The sequence below is a fragment of the Neolamprologus multifasciatus genome, chromosome 19, assembly GCF_963576455.1.
Source record: "Neolamprologus multifasciatus chromosome 19, fNeoMul1.2, whole genome shotgun sequence".
Classification (NCBI taxonomy): Eukaryota; Metazoa; Chordata; class Actinopteri; order Cichliformes; family Cichlidae; genus Neolamprologus; species Neolamprologus multifasciatus.
Window position 1 is genome coordinate 23,997,825 of NC_140457.1, and position 23,542 is coordinate 24,021,366.

The 23,542-nt window shown below is 41.8% G+C and overlaps 2 protein-coding genes across 6 annotated transcripts; one reads left to right on the forward strand and one right to left on the reverse strand.

Annotated features, from left to right (window-relative positions):
• Positions 1 to 386: 386 nt before the first annotated feature.
• On the reverse strand, positions 387 to 16,609 carry bag5 (BCL2 associated athanogene 5). 4 transcript variants are annotated; one of them, XM_085144331.1, is made up of 3 exons: positions 16,230 to 16,609; positions 8,081 to 8,977; positions 387 to 7,544 (listed from the first exon to the last, which is right to left on the reverse strand). In XM_085144331.1, exons 2-3 carry the CDS (start codon positions 8,941 to 8,943, stop codon positions 7,004 to 7,006), a joined length of 1,404 nt encoding a protein of 467 aa, XP_085000457.1. In that variant the 5' UTR covers positions 8,944 to 8,977; positions 16,230 to 16,609; the 3' UTR covers positions 387 to 7,003. The 4 variants fall into 4 exon arrangements, with proteins under 4 accessions (XP_085000457.1, XP_085000458.1, XP_085000456.1 ...); XM_085144332.1 differs by lacking the exon at positions 16,230 to 16,609 and adding an exon at positions 14,207 to 14,595; XM_085144330.1 differs by lacking the exon at positions 16,230 to 16,609 and adding an exon at positions 14,105 to 14,221.
• On the forward strand, positions 15,337 to 22,901 carry coa8 (cytochrome c oxidase assembly factor 8). Of its 2 annotated transcripts, none has more exons than XM_085144348.1 (5): positions 15,337 to 15,650; positions 16,661 to 16,858; positions 20,644 to 20,707; positions 22,119 to 22,209; positions 22,633 to 22,901. In XM_085144348.1, exons 1-5 carry the CDS (start codon positions 15,522 to 15,524, stop codon positions 22,751 to 22,753), a joined length of 603 nt encoding a protein of 200 aa, XP_085000474.1. In that variant the 5' UTR covers positions 15,337 to 15,521; the 3' UTR covers positions 22,754 to 22,901. The 2 variants fall into 2 exon arrangements, with proteins under 2 accessions (XP_085000474.1, XP_085000473.1); XM_085144347.1 differs by having other exon boundaries at positions 15,339 to 15,656.
• The last annotated feature ends 641 nt before the right edge of the window (positions 22,902 to 23,542 follow it).

Below are 23,542 nucleotides of genomic sequence, written 5' to 3' on the forward strand. Positions count from 1 at the left end.
TGCTCACTGTGTATTTTCTCGCTTTTTAAGCTATAGAAGGATAATTAAGTTTAAACTGTAAACTTTGAGAATCAGAGTTCATTTTTGCACACACTGCAATAACATCCCTGCATCTGCTACGTGTCCTGTCCTGTTCCTGCATGAGAAGGCACCGAATCTAACAACCGGCTCTGTACAGAAGCTAAAACTTTAATGCACATTGACAGCAGGGAGTGAGTTTTCAATGCGTGAGGTGTCTTTTTATCCAGTCTCCCTTGGCAATACTGTATGTATTCTTAAAATAACCCAGAGTAAGCGTTTTAAAAGTTTGCAATCGCCTTAAAGGAAACTTGCTATGGAAAGCTGCCAGATGCCAGGAGGGGGGAAAAAACACTAACAGAACACTAAACAAGACACACTGTCTTTATTTTGCAGTGGGAATACAAACTTGGAACACAACCATCCATGGAGCATTCACACAATGGGGTTTTTTGTTGTTGTTTTTTTTCCAGTCAGTGTGCTTTTTGTACAAGCGCATTTTGGAGGAGAGACATCAAAAGCCTGTCACAATCAATGCAGTTAAAGGCGACTTCATGAGACACACATTTGGAAAAAATGAACAAAACGCAGTCCCATTTTCACCACTTAAACACATTCCTGTCATAAGAAAGGCAAAGCAGTAATGAACACACATGACTGATGAACTTTTAATAATAACTGTCCTTAAATATAAGTTTTGCAAAAGCTCAGGAGGGAACCTTGTTTTTACTTTCGGTGGGATTCTGTTGTTTTCACATTTCACTTAAACGATCAGCCGAAGATTCATCAGCCTGCTGTGTACTGCTGCTTGTAAAGCTTCATGTTTACCATCAAAATGTCAATCTGCTCAACAGCTAAAATTATTTCTGTTTTCTTTCAGTGATGCTTTTAGTAGAGTAGAAGGCGAAGGTCAGGAGATGGAGAGGAATGTGTAAAGGAAGAACCTATTAAATTTTGATGTGGATGGGGCATGAGCCTTGATGGAGGACTACTGTTTTGGTTATTTAATACACATTTACCTGATTTTTATCTGAAGAGTCAATTCTGTCAGTATTTTAAATTAGAGCCTAATAATTTACAGGTTCAGTCCAAAGGTATAACCTCCATCAGCACATTTAAAAGTCACGAAAGCCCATTTCAGACAAGCACATCCTCCCCTTTAATCTCAGTGTAATCTACAGATGGGCACTCACATGATTACAACCACTGAAATTAGGGGGGGAAACTAAACAAAACAGAGGCATCAGCACACTGATGACTTGCACAGGCTTTTGGTCTACATGAAAAAGCACAGGCAGGAATGCAAGCATAAGGTTTAAAGAGGCAAAGGAGTATGGCAGGAATGGGCCACTCAAACGGCCCTGCAGAAGGAGATGCACTCCCACCACCGCAGCAGTATCTCGACACACTGGGGAGGAAGGTGTCTCTGCCACTGGGAGCACATTAATATGACGTCAGAATGACAGAACACCATCACATTACTGGATTAAAGGTTACCCATCCCTTCTCGTTTCTTTAATCTGAAAGTGTAAACACTGATTTTAGCTGGTGTCCTTTTGTGGCATCAAGTTAAAATGATCGATTATTGACTTGTAGTGATCAAAAAAAATAAATCAGTATGTTTGGTTACAGGTTTCAGTGAAATGTAGTTGCCTTAAGTCTCAAACTTGCTGGTGTAAATTTCTGCTGACCTTAAAAAACTGTAACATAATGAAAACATTTTTGGCTGATGCTTTTTTTTAATGTTTCTGATCCCATCTTATTAAACATTACCCATTTCCACTTGATATGTCCTTAGTAAAACAAACTTTAGTGCTATGAAATACAGAACATGACTACATTCAAACCTTGCAAACTTGCATCTGTGAGTAAGTCAGCCCGTTTGCTGTTTGGTGTAAATGCACTGTCCTGTAAAGGGACTGCCTCTGAATACCCACTGGAGCTGAATCTTTTAAACTCCTGTCTAATGGACTCCAAGTTCAGATGCTCTGGATGACCCTGAGCTGCTTTTAGCAGTCCAGCAGTGTGTTGGGGTGAAACATAACAGAGCGTCTGTGTGGAGAAAACCAAAGCCCTGGTTCAAATTCATTTAATTCAAGCAGTCCATGTCTCATTCATATTTTCCATATTCGACTAAAGATCCCAAATAATAACATTAAAAAAAAAAGTGCTGTTTATATATTAATTGCAAAAAATAATACTTTGTAATTTAGATTTTACAGTCACATAAAAAAGAAAAGACCGGAAACAAGATTTTGACATATAATCTGTCTGACCAGGAAGTTTTAATGCAAAAGTTCACCTTTTGCATTCACAGTTTACATGTTGAAATTAGGCTTTGCTTTTAAGCCACATTTATGTAATGGAAAAAGGAACTAGTTTTAATTAAAATATCTTAATACACACATGATTTTGATCCGGTATTTTTCTTAGAATGACATGTGCAACAGACGTGATGTGGAATTTGTAACATTTCATTATTTCTGTAGCATCATTGCAGTGATCCAGTACAAAACTTCAACTTTCAAAATATAAAATGAGCTCATAGTGACGTTCGACTTTATACCTTTAACTTCTTGTAAAGCTTTACACAGAAAAGTCTGTAACTAGCTGGTCATCCAAATTACAAGTCAAAAGTCACTTTCTGTTTTGAACTTGGGAACGAAAAACAACTTACAAAAAGCACGATCAGCATCGCATCCAAATTTACATACTGAAGTCATTTTATAGCGTGCCGAAACCAACGAATGTACTGAAATACACTAGTTGCATGTTTCTGAGGGAACATTAGAGGATGTGTCGCAGGACTCCACACCGGGCATAGATGTCCCATTATGCAATGCAGCAATGACGCTGCTGGACTGAGACCTGATATCAAAAACGCTTCAATTTAAGTGTTTAAATTTAAAAAGTTTTCAGTTTGCCAAGAATAAATTTATTTGTGCTCGGCTTAACTCAGATGAGGTTGGGTTACCATGGCAACGTGGCTCTCAGGAAGTGACATCCTACAAGCCGAGTAGTGTGTCGGAACATATACTACTGAAATGTGAAAGATTCCCAGTTAAACATGACAAAAGGAATGACGCACAAATAATCGGCGTAGCACTATTTAGCTTTTAGCAGCAGCATGTAATGTATTTTTAAGCATTGGTCAACAACTTCTATGTATATTTAAATGCTTTTGCATATAAATACCATGTTAATAGCAAACTACACTCTGCCTCTGCTTGTAAATACATTCTAATTATACCTAAACCATGACCCATATCACTTTTTAACAATCCAACAAGCAATTCATGAAACGTCGGCGATGTATTTGCACAAAAGCAAAACAGGCTTTATGGTGCTGGTTTTGATATTAGCAAGAATATGTCTGTTTTAAAGTAAGAATTCCTTCATATTCTGTGTTTTTGTCAACAAAACTTATGAAAAAAAAAATATAAACTATCCCAGTAAATGTGTAATTTTTATGATCTCAGACAAAGACACTGTGTATTTTGTATTTTCCCACATGCACTCTTAGATGGAAAAAAACAAAACAAACAAACAGCCACAACATCCACTGCATAAACTAGTCCCCACACATGAACCTTCTAATTGTTTGGTAAAAAACTACAATGCCCATGTGTTTTTGAGGAAATCAGATACATTTAATGAGCCTCGTTAAATGTATCTGATTATGAACCAACTAAAGCGGACCTGAGGGCCACCAAGATGCACAACATTATTGGTTTTGTTGACAATCAAGAAAAAATGTAAATAAAAATCTCTCCATCTTTATCCTTTAAAGCCCTGCCATGTAACCTCAACAAAACATTCACACTCATGCAACATCACGATAGCCTAAAACACGTGAACCCTTGTACATATTTGGTTCCTCATCAATCTTTTAAACCTAGAAAATGGATGTACTCCTTTTGTTCGTGTAAACAAAAACGCTGAGGCGCAGGCACCTCGACTTTAATGCGACAACTAATTTCACAATGATCAATTTGTAATACCTAAATCTAGTAGAGCCATTGTACATATACAAAAAAAAAAAAAGCGGTTTTAGAAGTGTGAGAGCGATATTTGGAGCCGGGGAACAACATCCATCGCGACAAAATCCTGGACTTCAGGACCACTATATAAACGTGTATGGCTTCCAAACACTCTGAGACAATGAGACAGGAATGATTCAAATACTTCTGTTCACAGCGTAAAACTTTGGATAAACTATTCAAAGAAACGTGTATAATACACTGATGCAGTGTCCTGCAGGAACAGACATACATCTGCGTGTTACTGCGTACAAAAAACGTGAGCATAAGGTGTGTCTGGGTCGGTTTGGTCTGAGAGAGCATAAGGTTCGCCGTGAGAAAGCATCTGTTGCAACAACAGCCAGGCAGACTGGCTACGTTTAATGAACACTGTTTAATCTAATTTCCCCCCGCATGAGTCAGCTCACTACCCAGGAGGCCGAGTTGCAGGCTTTGTGCCAGAAAACTGCTTCCAGTAGTAGCTTCAAAGAGTTAGAAGGGCTGGTGCAGCTTCACCGAAACATGCTGGACCACATTCCCTGCAGCTGGGATAAACAACAACGCCCTAAAGACTTTAATCAGTTATGAGCAACTTGTTGCAGGGGAAACATCTGACCTCTTAGTGTGTGTGTGTTCAAACACAATCACACAGAGATCAGAGACTCTCAGTTGACGAGAAGTCTTGTGAGCCAAGAAATTCTGGAGACGGCTTTAGTCTTATTCAACCACCAATCGGATAAACTCCGAAAAGACTTCCTCTTTCTCTGCTCTCTGCTGAGGTATTTTTAATGAGCTGGCAGATGCATCTTCCACCTCAGGTGTCACCGTAAGGCAGAGGACCACCTAAATTATCAGAATTTTACACTGACTGATGCGCGCACACACACACTGTGAAGAGAAATAGCGAAGTAGCAGCAAGCAAGTTGTGGATTTCTGCTGTCGAAGATCACGACGTATGCCTAAAAACGCTTGCTACGAGCTGAGGAGCGATTCTTTCATTAGCTGCCGTTTCCTCCCGCCCAGGAACACCTCCACCATCGTCTCCTCGTCAGCTGATGAAGGGGGTTAAGCAGGAAGGTGAGACCAGTCGTTCTGTTTATCTCTGTTGATTTTCCTGCTAATGTCGCCTAAGTGCTGTCAGAGCACGAGAGCTGCTCCAGAAGCGTGGCTGTTTTGCAGCGTGAAACCATGACTCATGTCGCTTTGCCTGGTGAAAAGGAGCATCATCGCTGTGTTACTACAAAGGACTGACCGGAGCATTTTCAGGAATACATGCTGAATGCTTAAAAAGCGTTTCTGACAACTAGTGCATATTTCTGATGGTTATAATGACCAAGGTGCTCTCCATAAACACATTCGGAGCTTTAGTTTCCTCATTGTGCACTTTTATATTTTAAAAAAAAAAGAAAGAAAATAAAAAGAGCTTGCTCTTTAGCTCTTTAATCAGCTGCTGCACTACAAGGCTGCTTTTACATAAACCGGGTCATAAGGAAGGTCAAAATCAAGGCACACAGACTTCTCTACTAGTCCTTTCCCTCCCTCCTACTGTCTGCAGCAGAAGCAGCTTAGAGAAGTTTCTAGAAGGCTCTGTCGACTGCCATCACCGTCAATCCTCTACCTAACAGTACCCGACTGTCGGCCCTGTGCGCTTCAGCCTTGATGTGTCAATCCAGTGGATATCTTTGCTCGCCCTCCTCCCTTTCTTCTTCCTCTCCCCGGGGACCTCTCACAGTCTCTCCTCCATCCGGAGAGAGCAGTAGGTAGAAACAAACAAACAGAAAACAACTCAAACGGCAGCAGCGGTGACAAAATTTCTCCTCTGCCCCTCTATCTCTGGATTTAGCCCTGATTCATTAATAGCCTGAAACGATCATACAGGAATCAGAGCAACCGCGAAACACGTTACAGATGAACAGCTACGCAAGCGGCGAGGAGGTGGAGGAGTAACTTTCGTCTCTTCATTCACAGCCGAGGGGATACCGCATCAACACTGACGTTTTGTTTGCCGCCCGATTTTGTGTTTGTGTTTTCAGGGAGCTGCCAGAGACTTGAAACGCATGCTGAGGGGTCAACGAGGTCACGCGGGGGTGGAGAGTCACTTAACATGGACGGTGTAAACTCTCACCGTTCCCTCTCTAATTACATCTGTTTAAACACACGCTCTCTGGCTTGTGAACATTTGTCACGTTTCACCTTCAAAAGCACATCCCCTCAGATTAAACAGACACTGCTGTTCACTTTTCGTGATTACAATTTCTGAGTGAAACAAACAAACAAAAAAAAGGAATAGACCAAATTCAATTACCTTAATTTTTTTTTAAAAAAGGAGAGGGGGTGGGGTGTCTTTTCTCCCTCTAAATCAGCAGGTATCACTCTCTGGACCAATCCCAGCTCTTAGGGTAGCCATAGACGACTTTTCCTAATTAGGTCACGGTATTCAACACGTGCATCGGCTGTCTCCATTAGCAACTGACACTCTGATTAATCAGGCCAGACGGGGGAAACCACTGCTAAGCAATCCATCACACTGGGATAATTTATCAACATCAAGTGCAGTCTAGAGGATGTGACCACTTTTACAGGCATTATTTAGTGCTTTGGCTTCGACAGCCACACGCCAAATGCAAAGACAACAAATAACAATTTGCGCGCATACGCTCACACGCACACACAGGTACACACATACATGGGAGATTTTAAAAGATATCTCCAAATAGCACAAAGAGAATTTTCAAAGTGTTTCACAAAAGTAGTTCTGTGTTTATCTGCAGGGTCGGCCATGACAACCACGAAGTGATGAAAGAAAAAGCGCTGCTGCAGTGCATTCTAGGGATCTGAATTCATATTTACAGCCCGTGGAATGATAATGTACCAGTTTGTTTCCTTATTTTTTATGTTTTTTTTTATTTTACACACATTATCAGCTCCTTTTGTTCCTGCAGCGTCCCATCGTGTTTTGGAATTAATTAATACTCCCACTCATCTGTCTTCATGTCCAGGTAGTTGAGAATGTTCTGGGCAAACTTCACCGCCTGCTTGCGTGCCACCTTGGTTGTCTCGTCGCCTTGCGGGTCAACGGCGTCCAGCGCCAGCAGCTGTTTGGTAAGCAGCTCCTCCAAGATCATGTAGCTCTTGTCGACCCGCTTGCCGTCGAAGCCCAGGACCTGAGCCTGGAGCTCTGACAGGCTCCCCAGGACTTGCCACACAGCTCGATGTGACGGGTGCTCATTGGGGCCTGGCTGGCGGCGTGCTAGAGCCTCGCGTAGGTCCAGGAACGTGATGACCGCCTGGACTTCCACCACAGCGCGGCGACGGGCTTCTCTTATGCACGGGTTCTTCGCCGTGTCCACCTGGTCCAGTTGGGTGAGAAGACCCTGCAGCTCGGCTTTGGGTCTGAAGCTGAGGTCACCCATCACACAGTGTCGTAGGACGCCCTCTCGCAGGTGCGAGATGTGAGCTCGCACGTCCTCGATCTCTCGGATGGAGTTGTTCTGCGCCAAGTCATACCTGTGAGGGTGGGGGCAGAGTCAGTGCTTCTCATGATCAAATCTGCAGAAAGAATGACTTACCGGAGAGTCAATCTTGATATTGTAACTGTGAGCAGGCATCGCTTTAGAAGCTATAACCACAAAATTAGCTTCTTCTTTGGTAAACAAACACTGAAAACCAGTGTTAAAGTACAAGATCTATTTATGAAAACAAAAAAACTAACTGAATGAAAACCATGTAGCTCATGTTCAAAAGTATTGAAACTGATGGGAACAGTCAACAAACCGACATTGCTCATAAACAAGAATCTTGTAGCTACAGTTTAGTAAACAGACAGAATCCCTCTGTTATACCTGCATAAGTATCTTCATAGTTTACATTAGAGTCTTTTACATATAATTTCCTGAACACGTACCCACCCATGGACCTTGGATGGGTAAAATGTGACTTTATTGGAGCAATATTTTTTCAGTTGGTCATCAATTCATCAATTAAAAATAATCAATTCGGTGCAGCACTCATCTGCAGCTTCATCCTTTACGAGTGACGCCTACCTGCGTGTGTCGTCTCCTTCCCCCTCCAGGTCCAGATGTTTCAGCAGCCCGTTTATCTCCTCCACCACCTGTTTCCTGTAATTTCTGATCACCGCGTTCCCCGAAACATCCAGAGCGTCCAGCTCCACCTGCATCTCTGTCAGGATGCGTGACAGGTGGGCACAGCTGTCCCTCCCGCTCAGACCCATCAGCAGCGCCACCAGCTGGCTGCGGGCCACGCTCACCTTTACCATCACCTGGTTGATGCAGTTCACGGCCTCGTGGGTGTCTCCCGACAGCGGCAGGGAGAGGGTCTGCTGCTGCGTGCGCCCTTCGATCACATCCTGTACAGCGCAGAGGCGCGTTAGCGCCCGGTAGCGTGCTTTGCGGAGCGGCACCCTCCCTTCGGTCTTGACCTGAGTGAGCTTCAGCACGAGCTCCTGCAGAGCGTCCACCAACTCGTCGTTGATCTCTGTCACCCCGCCTGCTCGCTGCGGAGCCACGACGCGCTCGTCCACCAGCTGCCGCGCCTCGTAGCTTAGCTGTTCGATGGCCAGCCGGGAAGGATGGGTGGCGTTCTCTTCTAGATAACGCAGGAGTCCCTCCACCTCCTGAGCCGCTCTTTTTCGCGCTCCCTGCAGCTCCGGCTTGCCCTCTGTGTCCACCTGGTCCACATCCAGCAGCAGGCGGGTCAGCTCTCGCTCCAGACGCTTGTAGTCCCGATCGTTCTGAAGGCCGCTGAAGGTGCACACCTGCGGCCCCAGAGACGCCACCTCCTTCTGTATCTCGTACAGCCGCATCATGGCAGGGTGCTGCGGATGATACGCCGGCTGCTGCTGCTCCATTGGATGTTGTTGCTGCTGCTGTGGACCACCATGGTCCATCCTCTTCCCGCCATCAAAGGGCTTCCCAAACAGGCTGAAAAAAAGGAAGCAGGAAAGGGAAGTCAGAACAATGAGCAACTGGGACAAACAGAGCCTCAGCAGACCGCATCAACAAGCCAACACAAACTCTGTAACCACATTCAGAGGCTGAAATCTTGAAGAAATCAAGAAGAATTTAGAACAACGTAGCAGGCTACAAATGCCACTGGTCCTGTTGTCACACTAATTAGCATGTAAACAATGTAGCATTTGAGTTTTGCTCTATGGAAACAAGCACACGCCTGCAGTAGGATTGACCTTCTGACACAGCCAGGAAGGCTGTTATGAATCACTGGAGACTAACTCCCACTGGCTCACAAAAACAAAAAAGGATTTATTGTTGCTTGGCAAATTTGCAGACACATTTCTGTTTATATGTCAGAAAATTCCGCCTGGTGGCAAAAGTCATTAAACGGGATGACACGATGTTTAGCATCAGCAATCCTGACAACGTGCTGCCTCATTTTTGTAAAACTTCACTGTGAAAACTGAGCCTGCAGGACCAGTTTGCAAAAAACAGTCCATTTGTTCCTGATTTCTTGCAGCGTTTCAGTCAAACTAACTCTCTGAAGATTTTTCACAGCCGATGTCGTCTGACACGATGTCATAAAAACACATTTGAAAGGATTCATTAAACTCATTTTCTTGAGTATTGTCAAGAAAATGAATTTAAAAAAAATAGGACTGTCTCAAGATTGTGGCAATTGGTTTTTTAGATACATTACTGTGCAAAACTCTTTGCACACCCCTCATTTCTTTATATTTTGCTTCCAGGGTGCCAGACGTTCTTGTCATTTTTAAAAAGCGTTCTTGAGAAACAGTTCTTCAGGCTTTCTGATGGTCTTTCAAAGTTTTTCTTTGGAAATTGGCTTTTTGTTTACTCGTTTTCAGTGGAGTCCTTGTACCTGACCGTTTTCAGAGGAATGTTTAAGCTTCTTAATACTGATCTATGAATCACTCAAGCATACAAAAGGCATCTAACCCAAAGAATGAACCAGTGATGTGCCTACACATAATAGAAATCGTGGCAAAGAGCCCATTTTAAATAATATCTTTAAACACTTTGTTTTTAGCAGCCTGTCACAAAAACACATCGTTCCTGTTTTTTTCTTGAGTCTATAAAAATGTTACAGACAACACAGTTTGACAAGCATAAAATAGTATTTTTGCACTGACACGGTGATTTTTAAAGGGCTATAAGCCAAAATGGAGACAACTGGAGGACAACAATGAAGTCGCAGGCCTAAAAAATTATCAGCAGCATCTGAAACTCAACTCCTCAAGAAACAGGGGAAAAAAATCAAGCAAAGACCTGACACAGGACCTGACATCTGGCCATTCAACCGAGTCATCCACTCAGTAGAAGGCAACTTATAACCAAAAGGTTCCAGGAATAGGCCCGTAAAAATAGAAAACAAATGAATAAAGCTTACAATTTACATTTTTCTGATCATATTCATCCACATGTTCAGACTGCTGGCCATTTTTACACTGCTCTGTGGAAATTTTATCATGTCCCCTTGCATTTGTGCCTCTACGATGCACGCTGGAGTTCCTACAGTTTCTCTAAACAGCAATGCTTCAACTCCACTTTCATTTTTTTAAAAGTGGACAGAGGCGTCAAAGTATGGCAAGTGATGAGCGAAGTGACGAGTTTCGGTTTGTCCAAGAAACTCTGCTCTAAACCTGCAGACGACTGCACGAGGGCCTGACCACAGTGTTGGTCATTTCATCCCTCAGACCCCTCAGGATTGGAGAATATGGCCTCTTCTGCTGTAACCAGAGCCCCAGCTCTCAGCACCAGCAATGATCCTTCACATCAAAGTCAGGTCATTTTAGAAGTTCCTGTTTCCTCACTGGAGGAAAACTCAGAGCAAACAACACAAGCGGTCAGAACGGGAGAGAGCAATCTAAAAACATCAGCCAACATAAACAGACCAGAAGGGCCTGAGAGGATGATCCAGAAAGGGAGGCTGGCCAAATATAAATCAAATGAACATCAAGGTTGCTCTCCTGAACGAGCAAAGACATCGTGTTAAAGAGCTCAAAGACTGTGTCTATACATCTTTAACGTTCACTAGTAACCTTATTTTGCCAGGACATGACAATTAAAAAAACCCAGAACTGATGACATCATCCAAAATCCTCTATATTTAATCAAAGACTTCTTTATGTTAAGAAGCACAATCCCTGTTCAGGCCAATGACAGCGCAGCTATAGACAAGAACAACTTCCCACATACTCACACAAAATTCTGCCCTTACAACTGCAAGAAAACAAATGAGGTTAACCTACATTTAGTCTCGACAAGACAAACACCCACATGACAACCACTGGGAGCACTGCAGCGCGTTTCTATGAGATATATTGCCTGACGTGATCGTGATAAAGCTCTAATCCGCGTTAAAAGACGGGATCCAGATTCCTTTGCAGTGCGACTGCCCATCGAGCTTTTTAATACCGAGCAGAAAATAAACACAGCTGACCAACACCCAAAAAATTTGAAACGGTTCATAGCGCCTCCAGAGTGAATCTCCACACAGGAAGATTCGGTCAGACGGCCTCATTAAATGTGTCACAGGTGCCTTGAGCTCTGGAATATATTCCCAGTTAGACATTAAGAGAAATGCCATTAAGATAGAAGCATCTGCCTTTTAGTTTAGGATTAATAACACGGCTCTCGTGAGGGCTGAAAAGATTAAATCATCTTTTGCTTTAAAAAAAAAAAGAAGAAAAGCTTTGCCAAACTCCAATGTGAAGATCTGTGGCTTTTGCGTCCCTCTAAATAGATCATTTGTGGTTTGGTTGCGTATCTGATGACAACACAAAATTGAAAAGGTGAAATTATGGGATAAAAGCAGCCACATGAAAGACAGAAAGAGCAACAGATGACGATGTGTTTCAGCCCTCTTTGCTGCCTCTTCTTTCTGTAATCATTTTACTGTCTTGTTGCAGTTGTGCACGTGTGCACGTCTTTAAGGTCATTTTGTACTTTTTATCTCATGAATGTGTCTATTTTAGACCTTCTGAGTCAATCTGCAACACCTGTGTGCACATCCACACAGTTTTGCTTGTTCTGTGGTTCCTTTTCCTTTCTTTTTCTGGTAGTTGTGTATTTTTATACTCTTGCTTTCTCTTGTAATAATTATGAGTTGCTCTACTGTCATTTTGTGGCCCTTAAAAGTCATTCTGTGCATCTCAGTAGTTGTCGTCATTTCAGATCATCTGTACGTCATTGATCAGTTCCCGGGGGTCCTGCAAGTAATGGAGTACACAAAAGCAAAGCCTTGACAGCGGCTATGTACAAATCCATCACAGGCACGAACTGTTTGATTTCAGCCCTGTTCAGGATTTTGGATCTGTGTCTCTTTATAGCATCTTCATATCTCTGCAGATGTTTTGCATTTATTTGTGAAATCTTGGAGTCTTTCTAGCCATTCTGTACTAAATGTCATCTCTTTGTAGCAGTTTTGTTTCACCTTATAGGCATTTGTGTCTCTCAGTTTTCTTTGTTTGTTTTTTTTGTTTGTTTGTTTTTTTTAAAGACAAACTGAACTGTTCAAAAATTGCTTTCTGCTATAGATGATCCCCTATTTAACCCCCCTGCTATGATGTTATGGTAAATGGTAAATGGCCTGCATTTGTATTTACTAGTCCCTAAGGACCCCAAAGTGCTTTACACATCCAGTCATCCACCCATTCACACACACATTCACACACTGGTGATGGCAGCTACATTGTAGCCACAGCCACCCTGGGGCGCACTGACAGAGGCGAGGCTGCCGGACACTGGCGCCACCGGGCCCTCTGACCACCACCAGTAGGCAACGGGTCAAGTGTCTTGCCCAATGACACAACAACCTGTCCAAGACTGTCCAAGCCGGGGCTCGGTGTTATGCTAAACACTAGAGCACACAGACATGAAAGGAAAGCTCTGCCAGCATGATTATTACATGTAAATACAGTAGCCGCCAGTATGATGTTTTGTTATCCAAAGGATCAATTAGGCTTATTAGCAATAGATAGGATTATGTATCAATGTTGCCTAAAGTACTTTTACATAACAGGGCGAGGGGATGGGCATTTCCACAAGAGTGGATGAGCACATGTCGGGCCAGAGCTTACAAATCTGAGTATTTATTAGGATAATCTCAGCAAAATCCACAGCCTGCCTTGTCTGAGCCAAGACAGACAAGGCTGATGTGGTGGTTTCAAAGCTAAGGGCAGGTTTGCCTCCCTCGTGGGAGGGAATCAGTCCTCCCTTCCCATGAGTCTCGCTGCATGAAGGGTGACCGAGCTGCAGGTGACACGCATGCAACACCTCCTGCTTATCTCCCAGATAAAGGCTTCGAGCTCCATCCCCGGCTGCCTGCATGCTTGCCGGTCCTCCTGCACGGCTTTGCGCATTATGTCACCGCAGAAAATCCCGTCCTGCCGCCTGCGTGCAAACGCATCTACCTCTGAGAGCCCATGTATGTTGCCGGAGCTGCGCTACAAGAAGCACAGATACCACACCTCCAGATCTCGACAAAACGGCTCAAAGCATCTCCAGATGCTGTCAGCTGCATCCTTTCTCTCTCGTGCACACACGCACACATACACAGACAGATACATACACACACACACACAGCAGCATTCCTCTCACCTTTTCAAAACCCCGAACACATTCGCGCACATTTTCACGGATGTCTGTTTCCATCAGCCAAATGCTGGGCGGCTCGTGCAGGAAAGAGGCATCCAAAGGGATAAAGCCGAAATCCGGGAGATCTCGATGCTCCTGCGGTCAGCTTCAGTATCCAGCGACTGACTGTGACTGACTGACTGCGGTCGGGCTGCTGTCGCCCCTCCCACAGCCTCTACCACCAGATTCCTTCCTCCGCTGCCCTTTAAAACAACTTAATTTAAAAATAAATATGCTACCAAGGACTCATGAAACGCTTAAGTGGAAACAGCCATTACAAAAACCGGTTTACAGCAGACACTCCCCTGTGAATGCCATTGTTAGTGTGTTAAGCTAGCTACTGATGATCACCTGACACAGCCCCACCTCAGCCAAATAACTCTGGCTTTTCAGCGTAAAAACATCAACACCGCCACCTCTCTTTAACAGTTTCGCTCTTACCTGCATAGCCAGCGTACAGCCATCGGAACTGTTGCGGGAAAGTGCGCACCTCCTGTGACTAAAGCTAAACATTAGCCTACCTAGCTACCTTCGAGTACTTACTTTACAGTTCGTGAGGATATGAACTAACACGGAGTTTGTGTTTCCTCGCTAATATTGAAGAGACGCCATTACATCAGTGTTTTATTGATGTTAACAAATAAGAAATACAAGTCGATGTTTAGTTACCGCACGACACGTATATACGAATGTAAAATAAATCGTATAATCCTGTTAATATTCGGATAAACAGCTTTACTATTTTTAACCTTGTGCAAAATTTGGTCGACCAACAATAGGCGCGCTTCATTTGGTCATGACTCCGCGTCGTTTACCGGTGCTAAGATAAACCCTGACTTTGCTACTGTTTAACTTTTACTTTAGTCTATTTAACTTAGTTAACAAAAAAGTTTGACGAGCATTACTTATTGTGTAGTAAAAAAAAACAAACTAACAATCTAGCATCTCCAACAATTCAATAACAGAACGGAATAGGCATTTAGATACTTTGTGAGAGTAAAAGTACTAATAGCGAAACCTACACAGATAATCCATGTGGTGTTTAAGTTTAATTCGACAATAATGATATTTATCAAGCTACGTTTAGCCCTGCTCAACTTCGTCTGCTCCAAGCAGGATCCAGACAAACCTCCTCAGCCTGTTATCCTTAGCTCAGCTGCCCTCTCAACCTGACTCTGCTGTACAAAATGCAACATTTACCACTGAAATATAGTTATTAGAAGAAATATAGTATATAAATATAGTATTAGAAATATAGTATTAGAAGTAGTATACAAAATAATAATAATAATAATAATAATAATAATAATAATAATAATAATAATAAAAAGAAAATACATAGGAAGGGCTGCAGCAAAGGAAAAATAAATATAGTGGGGATTTTTGCTTCATGGTGACTACATATGCATATTCCTAACATCTAATCTGGTCGACATCTTTTTTTTCTTTTACCCCTACAGCCGGTTTTTTCATTTCGTTTATTTTTTAATAAGGAAAAAATGTGACTTAAGCTTAAATAGAGAAACAAATAGATAACATAGACATATATTTATTCCCCACATTACTTTCTGTTTTGGCTCTTTCTGTAGTCTTACATTTAAAGAATATCCTAAACTGACAAGAAACCTTTTTTCTGTTGTCGTTTTTTAAGTGAATCCGGGATTTACCGGTGAGATTGCCGAGCGCATCCATGCTCCTTGTTGGGCTCACGTGACCAAATGGCAGGCAGCGTACAGAGAAGGGCACGAGCTCAGTGAAAGTTTGGTTGTGTCCTCGAGCTCAGTCTTGTGCTGTTTAGTGTTTTTTTTTGGCGTGATTTGTTTTATTTAAGTCGCTTTTTTAGAGTCGGCTTGCAAACATGGCCGCCAGGACAGCTGCAGCTGCGAGACGGTCGACATGGAGGAGCTTCTGTCCTTCCAGTCTCCGCTTATCTGCAGGTAGCAGTCGGCTCTGCAGCTCCAAACAGGCAACCCAGAAGGACAAGCCAGTAAATGTTTGTATAATGACAATTTATTACATTTATACACTGTTTAAAGGGCTGCCATTTGTTAGCTATAGACGGCTGGGTTGTTGTTGTGGACGATCACGTGTGGCGCCATTTTTTTGTGCCCACATAAAGACGTGTGTACGAAATAAGCTGTTTTTTAAAAAAATTTTAAACGTTGCAGGAAATAAAGTGTTATTGACAAAAATATATTGCAGTGCTTTAGACTTTATTAGGGTTAAATCGGTGTTACAACGTCTGTTTTAATGATACAGTTGTAGTATAAGTATTTGTAGGAAAATAATTGAGAACAATTTAAAATATTATGGTTTAAAGTTATATTTTAAGACCTAAAGTGTCCAGTAATACATAGTCTTAGATTCAACTTTTTTTTAACCGTTTCAAAATTACATGCATTTGTTGGAGTTTGTAACTGCAGATGTTTAATAATAACTGTTTAATAATACAGTATTTCTTTAAAAATGTAAATACGTCTGCTTTACATATAAACGTGCATTGATATGCCTGTCAGTAATCAGACTGAATTTGCTGTCCCAGTGTTTTGCATTTGTATTGTTTTACCTCTCTTTTCGTCTCTTGGCCCTGGAGCGTTTTTTTAATTCCTCGCTGCTCTTTCCATCTTGAAGTCTGCTCGCTAATGATAAGCTCTCTGGTGGAGGTCACTGCTCATTTGAAGTCACGTGATGTGCATCTGCTGTGTGGAGTTTCAGTCTTTAGCAGACTGTCTTTAAACCTGAGTTCCAGATGATATCTGCATTTCTCATTAGTACAGATGTGGCTGTGTTGGTGATGCTAACTTTGCATGTGGAATTCAAACTACATGGTATTTGTGTCTGATGAGCTCATCGTTGTCATATGGGGTTTGCATAGGTGAAATTTGGGACATCTTCAGCCTTGTGTTAGCACCCTGTATCTTTCCTGTTAAATTATTTTTGTGCTGATACTGTGTTGTCTGAACCCATCGTTACAGTAGTTTTTTTTTTTTTACATAGAGATCTACATATAGACCAGAACCCAGCGCCACACATGACTGGGTCGGTCCACCAAACTCGCTCTCCAACATACGGCCAATTATTTACCACATCCCGGAGAATGAAACAGAGCTGGAGAAACGGCTGAGAAACCTGAGGCAGGACACAGAGGACTGGAATCACAATTTCTGGGCCAAGCAGAACATCACCTTCAGCAAGGTTACTGAAATACTTTTTAAAAAGTGTTTTTCTGGGGTCAGGGACTGGCCTCTGAAAACTAGTTTGTCTAGTTTTAGGACGTCTCATTTGTAGGTGGGGTGAAAAGCCAGTCCATATGGAGGGTAAGGGGGGTATTGTCTAAAAATAGGGAGCACAGTGTAGAGAGAGAAGCATGCATAGTGCTGCTTTTAACTGTTGAGATGAAAACTGACAAAGATACCATGGGGGAATTAATTGTTCGATCCCCTGCTTTATTTATACGTTTTCTCGCGTTTTATGGTAGCTTCATTTTAATGGAGGGAGACCGAATATTCCCAAATCCCAAAAACAAAACACTCAAGTGAGTCGGCATCCCTCCTGAGATGTCGATATTTTCATAGAAAAATAGAAAGTTGTGATAAAAATTGGTTCTTTTAAGTCATCTGAGCACCTGACATGCAGTTTGGAATAGAATAAAATTCATTTAAGGCTAGTTAGATCATCAGTTAAGACTGTGCTGGCTGTTCTGCCCTTCTGAAAATAAGCTGAAAGGTGGTGGGTGGTGTAAAGCAGGCATAGAAGCGGTTGTTGGTTCATTGTAGGGCAGGTGATTTCAGAGTATGAATAAGAGTGGGAAGTTGATGTGCTCCAAGAAAACCTTTAGCCACAGAGGAAGTGGAGTCTTTAGTCTTTGCAGAGAAACTGAAAGTTACTCCTAAATTAAATTCCTAAATTGTTTGTGATATTGTCCTGAGAACATAAAGATGATGTCTTCCAATTTATTACAGTTTAATATATATTTATGATGGTAATTGGTAGGGCTGGGCTATATCATACCGTTCACGGTAATACTGATGTAATTTTGGGCAACGATAGGAGAATGAAATGGCCATATGAATATGGCTAAAACGCGCATGCGCAGTGTCTATGTTTACATACGCGCATGGCGGCGACGCAGAATGAGAAGAGCGGAAGTGGATCGTTGGATGAAACGGATGAACCAGAATTGGTTTGTAAAAATGCTGCAACTTCAGTGATGTGGAACTGGTTTAGCTTTCATCCGTCAGATACACAACAAAGCACTATTTTTGGTAGAGCATGCTAGCGGGCCGTCGTTATTACCGCTTTGTTTGGAAAATACGGCACACTTAAAATCAATCCTTTGATTTTTCTGAAAATCGACAGTGCCCCTTATAATCCCGTGTGCCTTATGTATGAATTCTGGTTGTGTTTACTGACCTCGAAACGATTTTATGTTGTACACGGCGCTCGAAAATCTGTCAAATGTTTTAGTACGACTTTGCTAAGCTATGAATCCGCACCGCTCGATGGATTGTCGGAGCATTACGGCTATAGTAGGCAGGAGCCTCGCGGAGTGACACGTACTGCGTACTTCAACATAATATTACCGTATTGTGTGTGTATAACCTCTTTAAGTTTTGTGGATATTATACATGGTTATGCTGAGGATATGTCGGCCAATTTCCACTGGAAATGCCTTTTGGTTAAACTGTCAGCAAGGAATTTGCACTGTTACATTTTTATATAACTTTAATGCACATAAAAAACAGCTGCTTGTTTAAGTGAAAATACATTGATGTGGGTTTTTTGCACTAATAAAGATGTGGAGTTGTAAAGTATTTTGTGTAGTGTCAATTATATCGTCAGTTATATCGTTATCGCAAATTTTCAAATGTATATCGTGATAAATATTTTTGGTCAAATCGCCCTGCTCTAGTAATTGGCCTGTATTTGTATAGCGCTTTACTTAGTTCCTAAGGACCCCAAAGCGCTTTACACTACATTCAGTCATTCACCCATTCACATACACATTCACACACTGGTGATGGCAAGCTACATTGTAGCCTCAGCTGCCCTAGGGCGCACTGACAGAGGCGAGGCTGCCGAACACTGGCGCCGGCAGGCCCTCTGACCATCACCAGTAGGCAATGGGTGAAGTGTCTTGCCAAAGGACACAACGGCCGAGACTGTCGGACTGCTCGAGACTGCTCGAACCGGCAACCTTCCGATTACAAGACGAACTGCCAACTCTTGAGCCATGATCGCCCCATGATGATTCATATTGTTCTGCTACAGCTGCTATTTATTTCATATGCTGGCATGCCGTACTGCCGCTTAAATCCAATGAATCAAATTAATATTAGAAGAAAATTCATCTGTAGCTGTTACAAAACCAAACCGGGTGAGCGATCCCTGTCGGCTTGTTAGTTCACTTTTCTTAAAAATAAAATGGAAATTAAATTAAACACAAGATGAAGTCCACTAACCGCATTATCTTCCCTGCCAACTTCCTACTTGCATTAGCATCATGCTGTAATTTCCATCATTATTAATGGAGACTGTAATAGCAGTGGATGTAATTAATCTGTGTGCTGTAGTGATGGGTCGTTCGCGAACGAAATGGCTCTTAGAGCCGACTCTTTGAAGTGAACGACGCGAGCCGGCTCCTTATTGGGAGTCGTGAGGTTTTTTGTTTTTTTTTCTTTCTCTCACCCTCTCTCTCGCCCTTTTTTCCGCTGAACTCCGCACACGCGGCCTGTACTTTGCGCTGGGCAGAGGGGGGAGGGGCGTTAGTTACACTCGCAGTAGCACAGGAACAGAGCCAGAGAGAAAGAGAGTGAGGGACAACAACGTCACATTAGAAAGGTATAGTAATCATCCACTATTTTCAGTTGCAGATGATAAAGGATTCAGAAATCATGCAGGCCCATATGACAGAGAATGTGCATCTTCTTTTTGTTTTAATATTTTAATTTATATTTAATTGTGTTGTGGTTTGCAGTGTTTTGTGTTGTTTCACGTTAAATTTGTTTAAAAGGAAAAAGCTGAAATTTTAAATAGTTAAAAGTTTAAAATGTAAATAGTTGTTCTTTGTATTATATGATTTATTTATTACATTTTATGTGGAGTGAATAAATAAAGTATATTTATGGTGGCCCTTAGAGACAAAGCACGTACAAACTCCAAAACACGTAAAAACTAAGAAGCACGTACAAACTCCAAAACACGTAAAAACTAAGAAGCACGTACAAACTAAGAAGCACGTACAAAAGACAACAGAAGTGCTCCAGGATGCTAGGGCGCAGTGTTGAGCTTTTGTTACCTAGTGGGTACACAAGCCAGGAAGTATCAACAACCGGATTTGGTGTGTGGTAGTAACAGGTAAATGAATTTTTTTTTAATTATTTGAATAAATATGAGTGCTTGTCTATAAATACACAAACAATACACACATGCTTTCAATTGTGTAATTTAAGTGATCTAGGTAGCTCTGTTTTGGAAGTTCAGTTAACGCTAGAAATGTGTTTTGGAGTTTGTATGTGTTTTGTCTCTAGGGGCCATATATAAACATATATAAATAAAACCACTTTTTTTTACATTAGTAATTCCTTTCTGCATAATTTTATGTTATTGTTAATGATTAAATAATTAAAGCAACAAAACAACCTGAAGAGCCGGTTCGGAGCCGAAAGAGCCCGCTCTTTTTAGTGAGCCGAGCCGGATCTCTAAAAAGAGCCGGAAATCCCATCACTAGTGTGCTGAGCTCGTATGTGTGTAAAATCATCTCACCAGTAGAGGGCAGCATTGCACAACAAATGTGTTCTGTTAGGGCCCAGCTATGTAAGAGGTTACAGTGAGGAATAACTGACTGTAGGTTTTATGTGGACCCCAGTCCAAATCTGATTTAACGACCCTTTAATTAACTTTAAGAATGACCTAATTTAAAGTTACAGTTAAATCTTAAAAGGTTTGTTTGTTGTTTGTTTGTTTTACACTGTCTGCAGGAAAAAGAAGCTTTTATCATTTCACAACTGAAGGCAAAAGGCTTGACTCTGCGTGATCAGGACGGTGAGGACATGCAGCCTTTTCTGAATATTTCACATTGTTGGTTGGGTTTGCACTTAGACCGTATTTAACCAGCTCAGATGGGTGTACTATGAAACAAGATTACTGGGTGAGTGATGTAAGTCGACCTTGATGTAAGTGAAGGGGGCGCCTTTATACCTGGCTAGATCACCATGGTAACTTATGCTGACCACATCCCTGGTTTGTACCGGTTTATTTTAGAGTTTCGATTGAAAGTTTTTATTTTTATTTTAGTTACAGTGTCTTACAAACACAATATTGAGTCTCTGCTAAATGAATACAAATGTTTGCAGTCTGTAGAGCTTAAGGCTGCAGAATGAAGCCCAGCTGTGAGGTTACACATAATTCAAACTACATCATATTATCACTGGACTTTTCAAATATTCATATTTGGATGACGATGCAGAAAATTTTTTTTTTTTTTTTTTTTTTTAATTTTTCATGCAATTTCATTGGCTACCTAGCCTTGAAAAAATCAATGCTAGAGTTGCAGTTTATCAGTAAACGAAAGTAATCCGACGTCTCCTTCGTTAGGCTGTGGGTGAGTTGTCAGAGCTGAACACAGCGAGAGCACCGATGTGTGGCTGTGACATCAGAGATAAACATTGAAGCTAAGCTTTCAGCTCTTGTGATGATCAAAACACTAAATTAACAATTTTCTGCAGCATTACTCATACTTGCAGCACCAGGGTTGCATTTTACTGCATTTATTTAACATTGTTAATAGACGGGGGATAGAGGGTGGCTGTAGCTCAGGTGGTAGAGCAGGTCATCTATTGATCGGAAGGTTGGTAGTTCGATTCCTGGCTTCCCGTAGTCTGCATGCCAAATATCCTTGGGCAAAGATACTAACCCCAAATTGCTCTCCGATGCATCCATCGGAGTATGAATGTGTGTGAATGTTAGCTATAAAAGCACTTAGAAAGATGTGCTTGTGCGAATGGGTCTGAATGGGTGAATGCACAAGTTGTGTAAAGCGCTTTGAGTGCTCAGATGAGTAGAAAAGCTCTATATAAGAACCAGTCCATTTACCATTTACCATCATGTGATAATGTCTCTGATTGGAGTAAGTGGTGCTCAGTTGACCCATCCGATGCTGTCTGAAGTGTCAAAAAACACATCAGACAGCCCTTTTTATGTGAGCACAGAAAGCCGGGGTTACCAGAGAGAGTTAATAACCACTGGTGTGATGCCTACTATCGCTGACTGAGGTTTTTTTGGTCAAGTCAGCCAACACAACGAAACCATGGCTTTGTCGAACTTGCTTCGTAACCTACCCCTCAGGAGGCACAGTAAACAGCAGTTTGTTTTTCTAACAGCTGGTGACTTGCAGGGGAGATGTATCCTAATGAGAATATAACACAGTCTGCTGTGTCTTCCCTGCTTCCCTCAGGACGACGGCGGTCCCTGAACAGCGAAGAGATGGCCACGTTTTACAAAAGCTTCCTGGACAAAAACAGAGTACGACATGCAAATTACAACAAGTGAGTTGTTTTGTCTCCCACGATGCTGCTGGGTGGGTGAGTAAGTGGGTGGGTGGGTTGTTCAATGTCCCTCTGCAGCAGCTGTGAGCTTTAACTGCACTGCATCAAAACTGATCTGCAAAGAACAACAAACCTCACAGGCTATGAAGAGGTTTTGTGTGAATTAGCAATGCAAAGTGGCTGACTTGTCTTCATGTTGGCAAAGCTTTCCGCCCACACACATCACCTCAGCGGCATGTGTGGGATTTAAACTCTAACTTTTGATTGTTATATTTATTGTAGTTTCAATTTAAACTCCATCAAAGCACAAATGTTTTCCTTTTCTTCCTTCTGGTGTTATTGTGCATTTGCCTGTTTGAATCTTTATATCAGCATATTTGTTACACTGTGCAAAGTGAAACATTCTGTTTTTTGTGTATCCAGGGAATGGTACAGACGTAACTTTACCATCACCTTGCTTTTGGCTCGAGTCACCCTAAACAGTATGTGGAGGACAGTTACGGAAAGACAGAGCAGCAAGAAAAACGGCACTCCTACCAGCTGATAGCAAAGAAAATACACACACCCCCACCCTCCTGTCAAAATATCAAATGCCTTGGCTATATTTTTGTCACTTCTGTTACTGCTTCATGTTTATTCAGGCTCTGCAAATGACTGTAAATTATTCTGGAAAAAATAAAGCTAAGCAAAACGTGAGGTATTTCTTTTTAATTAATAGTTTTCATCATGTTTTAATAGTTTAAAGTATGGATTGTTATGTCACGGTCTCTTTGGTCAAGAGGGTTTTTGTTTTTTTTCTTGGTGCAGGGGTTATAGATACATTATAAAGCAGATTCAACTGTTACACCCAGTTTGTGTCAAAACAAAGACAACCTGTGATATCCTCTCAGTGAGATCGGTGCTGATCACCTACGATAAATACAAGAAATTAAAAAATGTGAGTGTAAATGGTTATCTGTCTCTCTCTCTGTATAAGACCTGGGACAGACAAGCGACCCGTCCAGGGTGTACCCCGCCTTTTGCCCTATGTTAGCTGGGAAAGGCTCCAGCCTCCTGCAACCCCTAAACAGAAGATGGATGGATAGTTATTTTCCAGATGAATCATTTGTCTAAATATTTGAGACCTGGAATGTAAATTTGTCTGTCTCTAAAGCACTTTGGGTTAACTGTATTGTAGGCTACAAAAAACTAGTGACAGTTAACACAAAAAGGGACAAAAAATTCATAGTACATGTTTGATGTTTTTCTTTTTATTTCCAAATAAATAAAAAAAATAATTATTCGACACAATTCAAATATTTGGATCGATCCGCCTACCTCTAACCTCTACCAT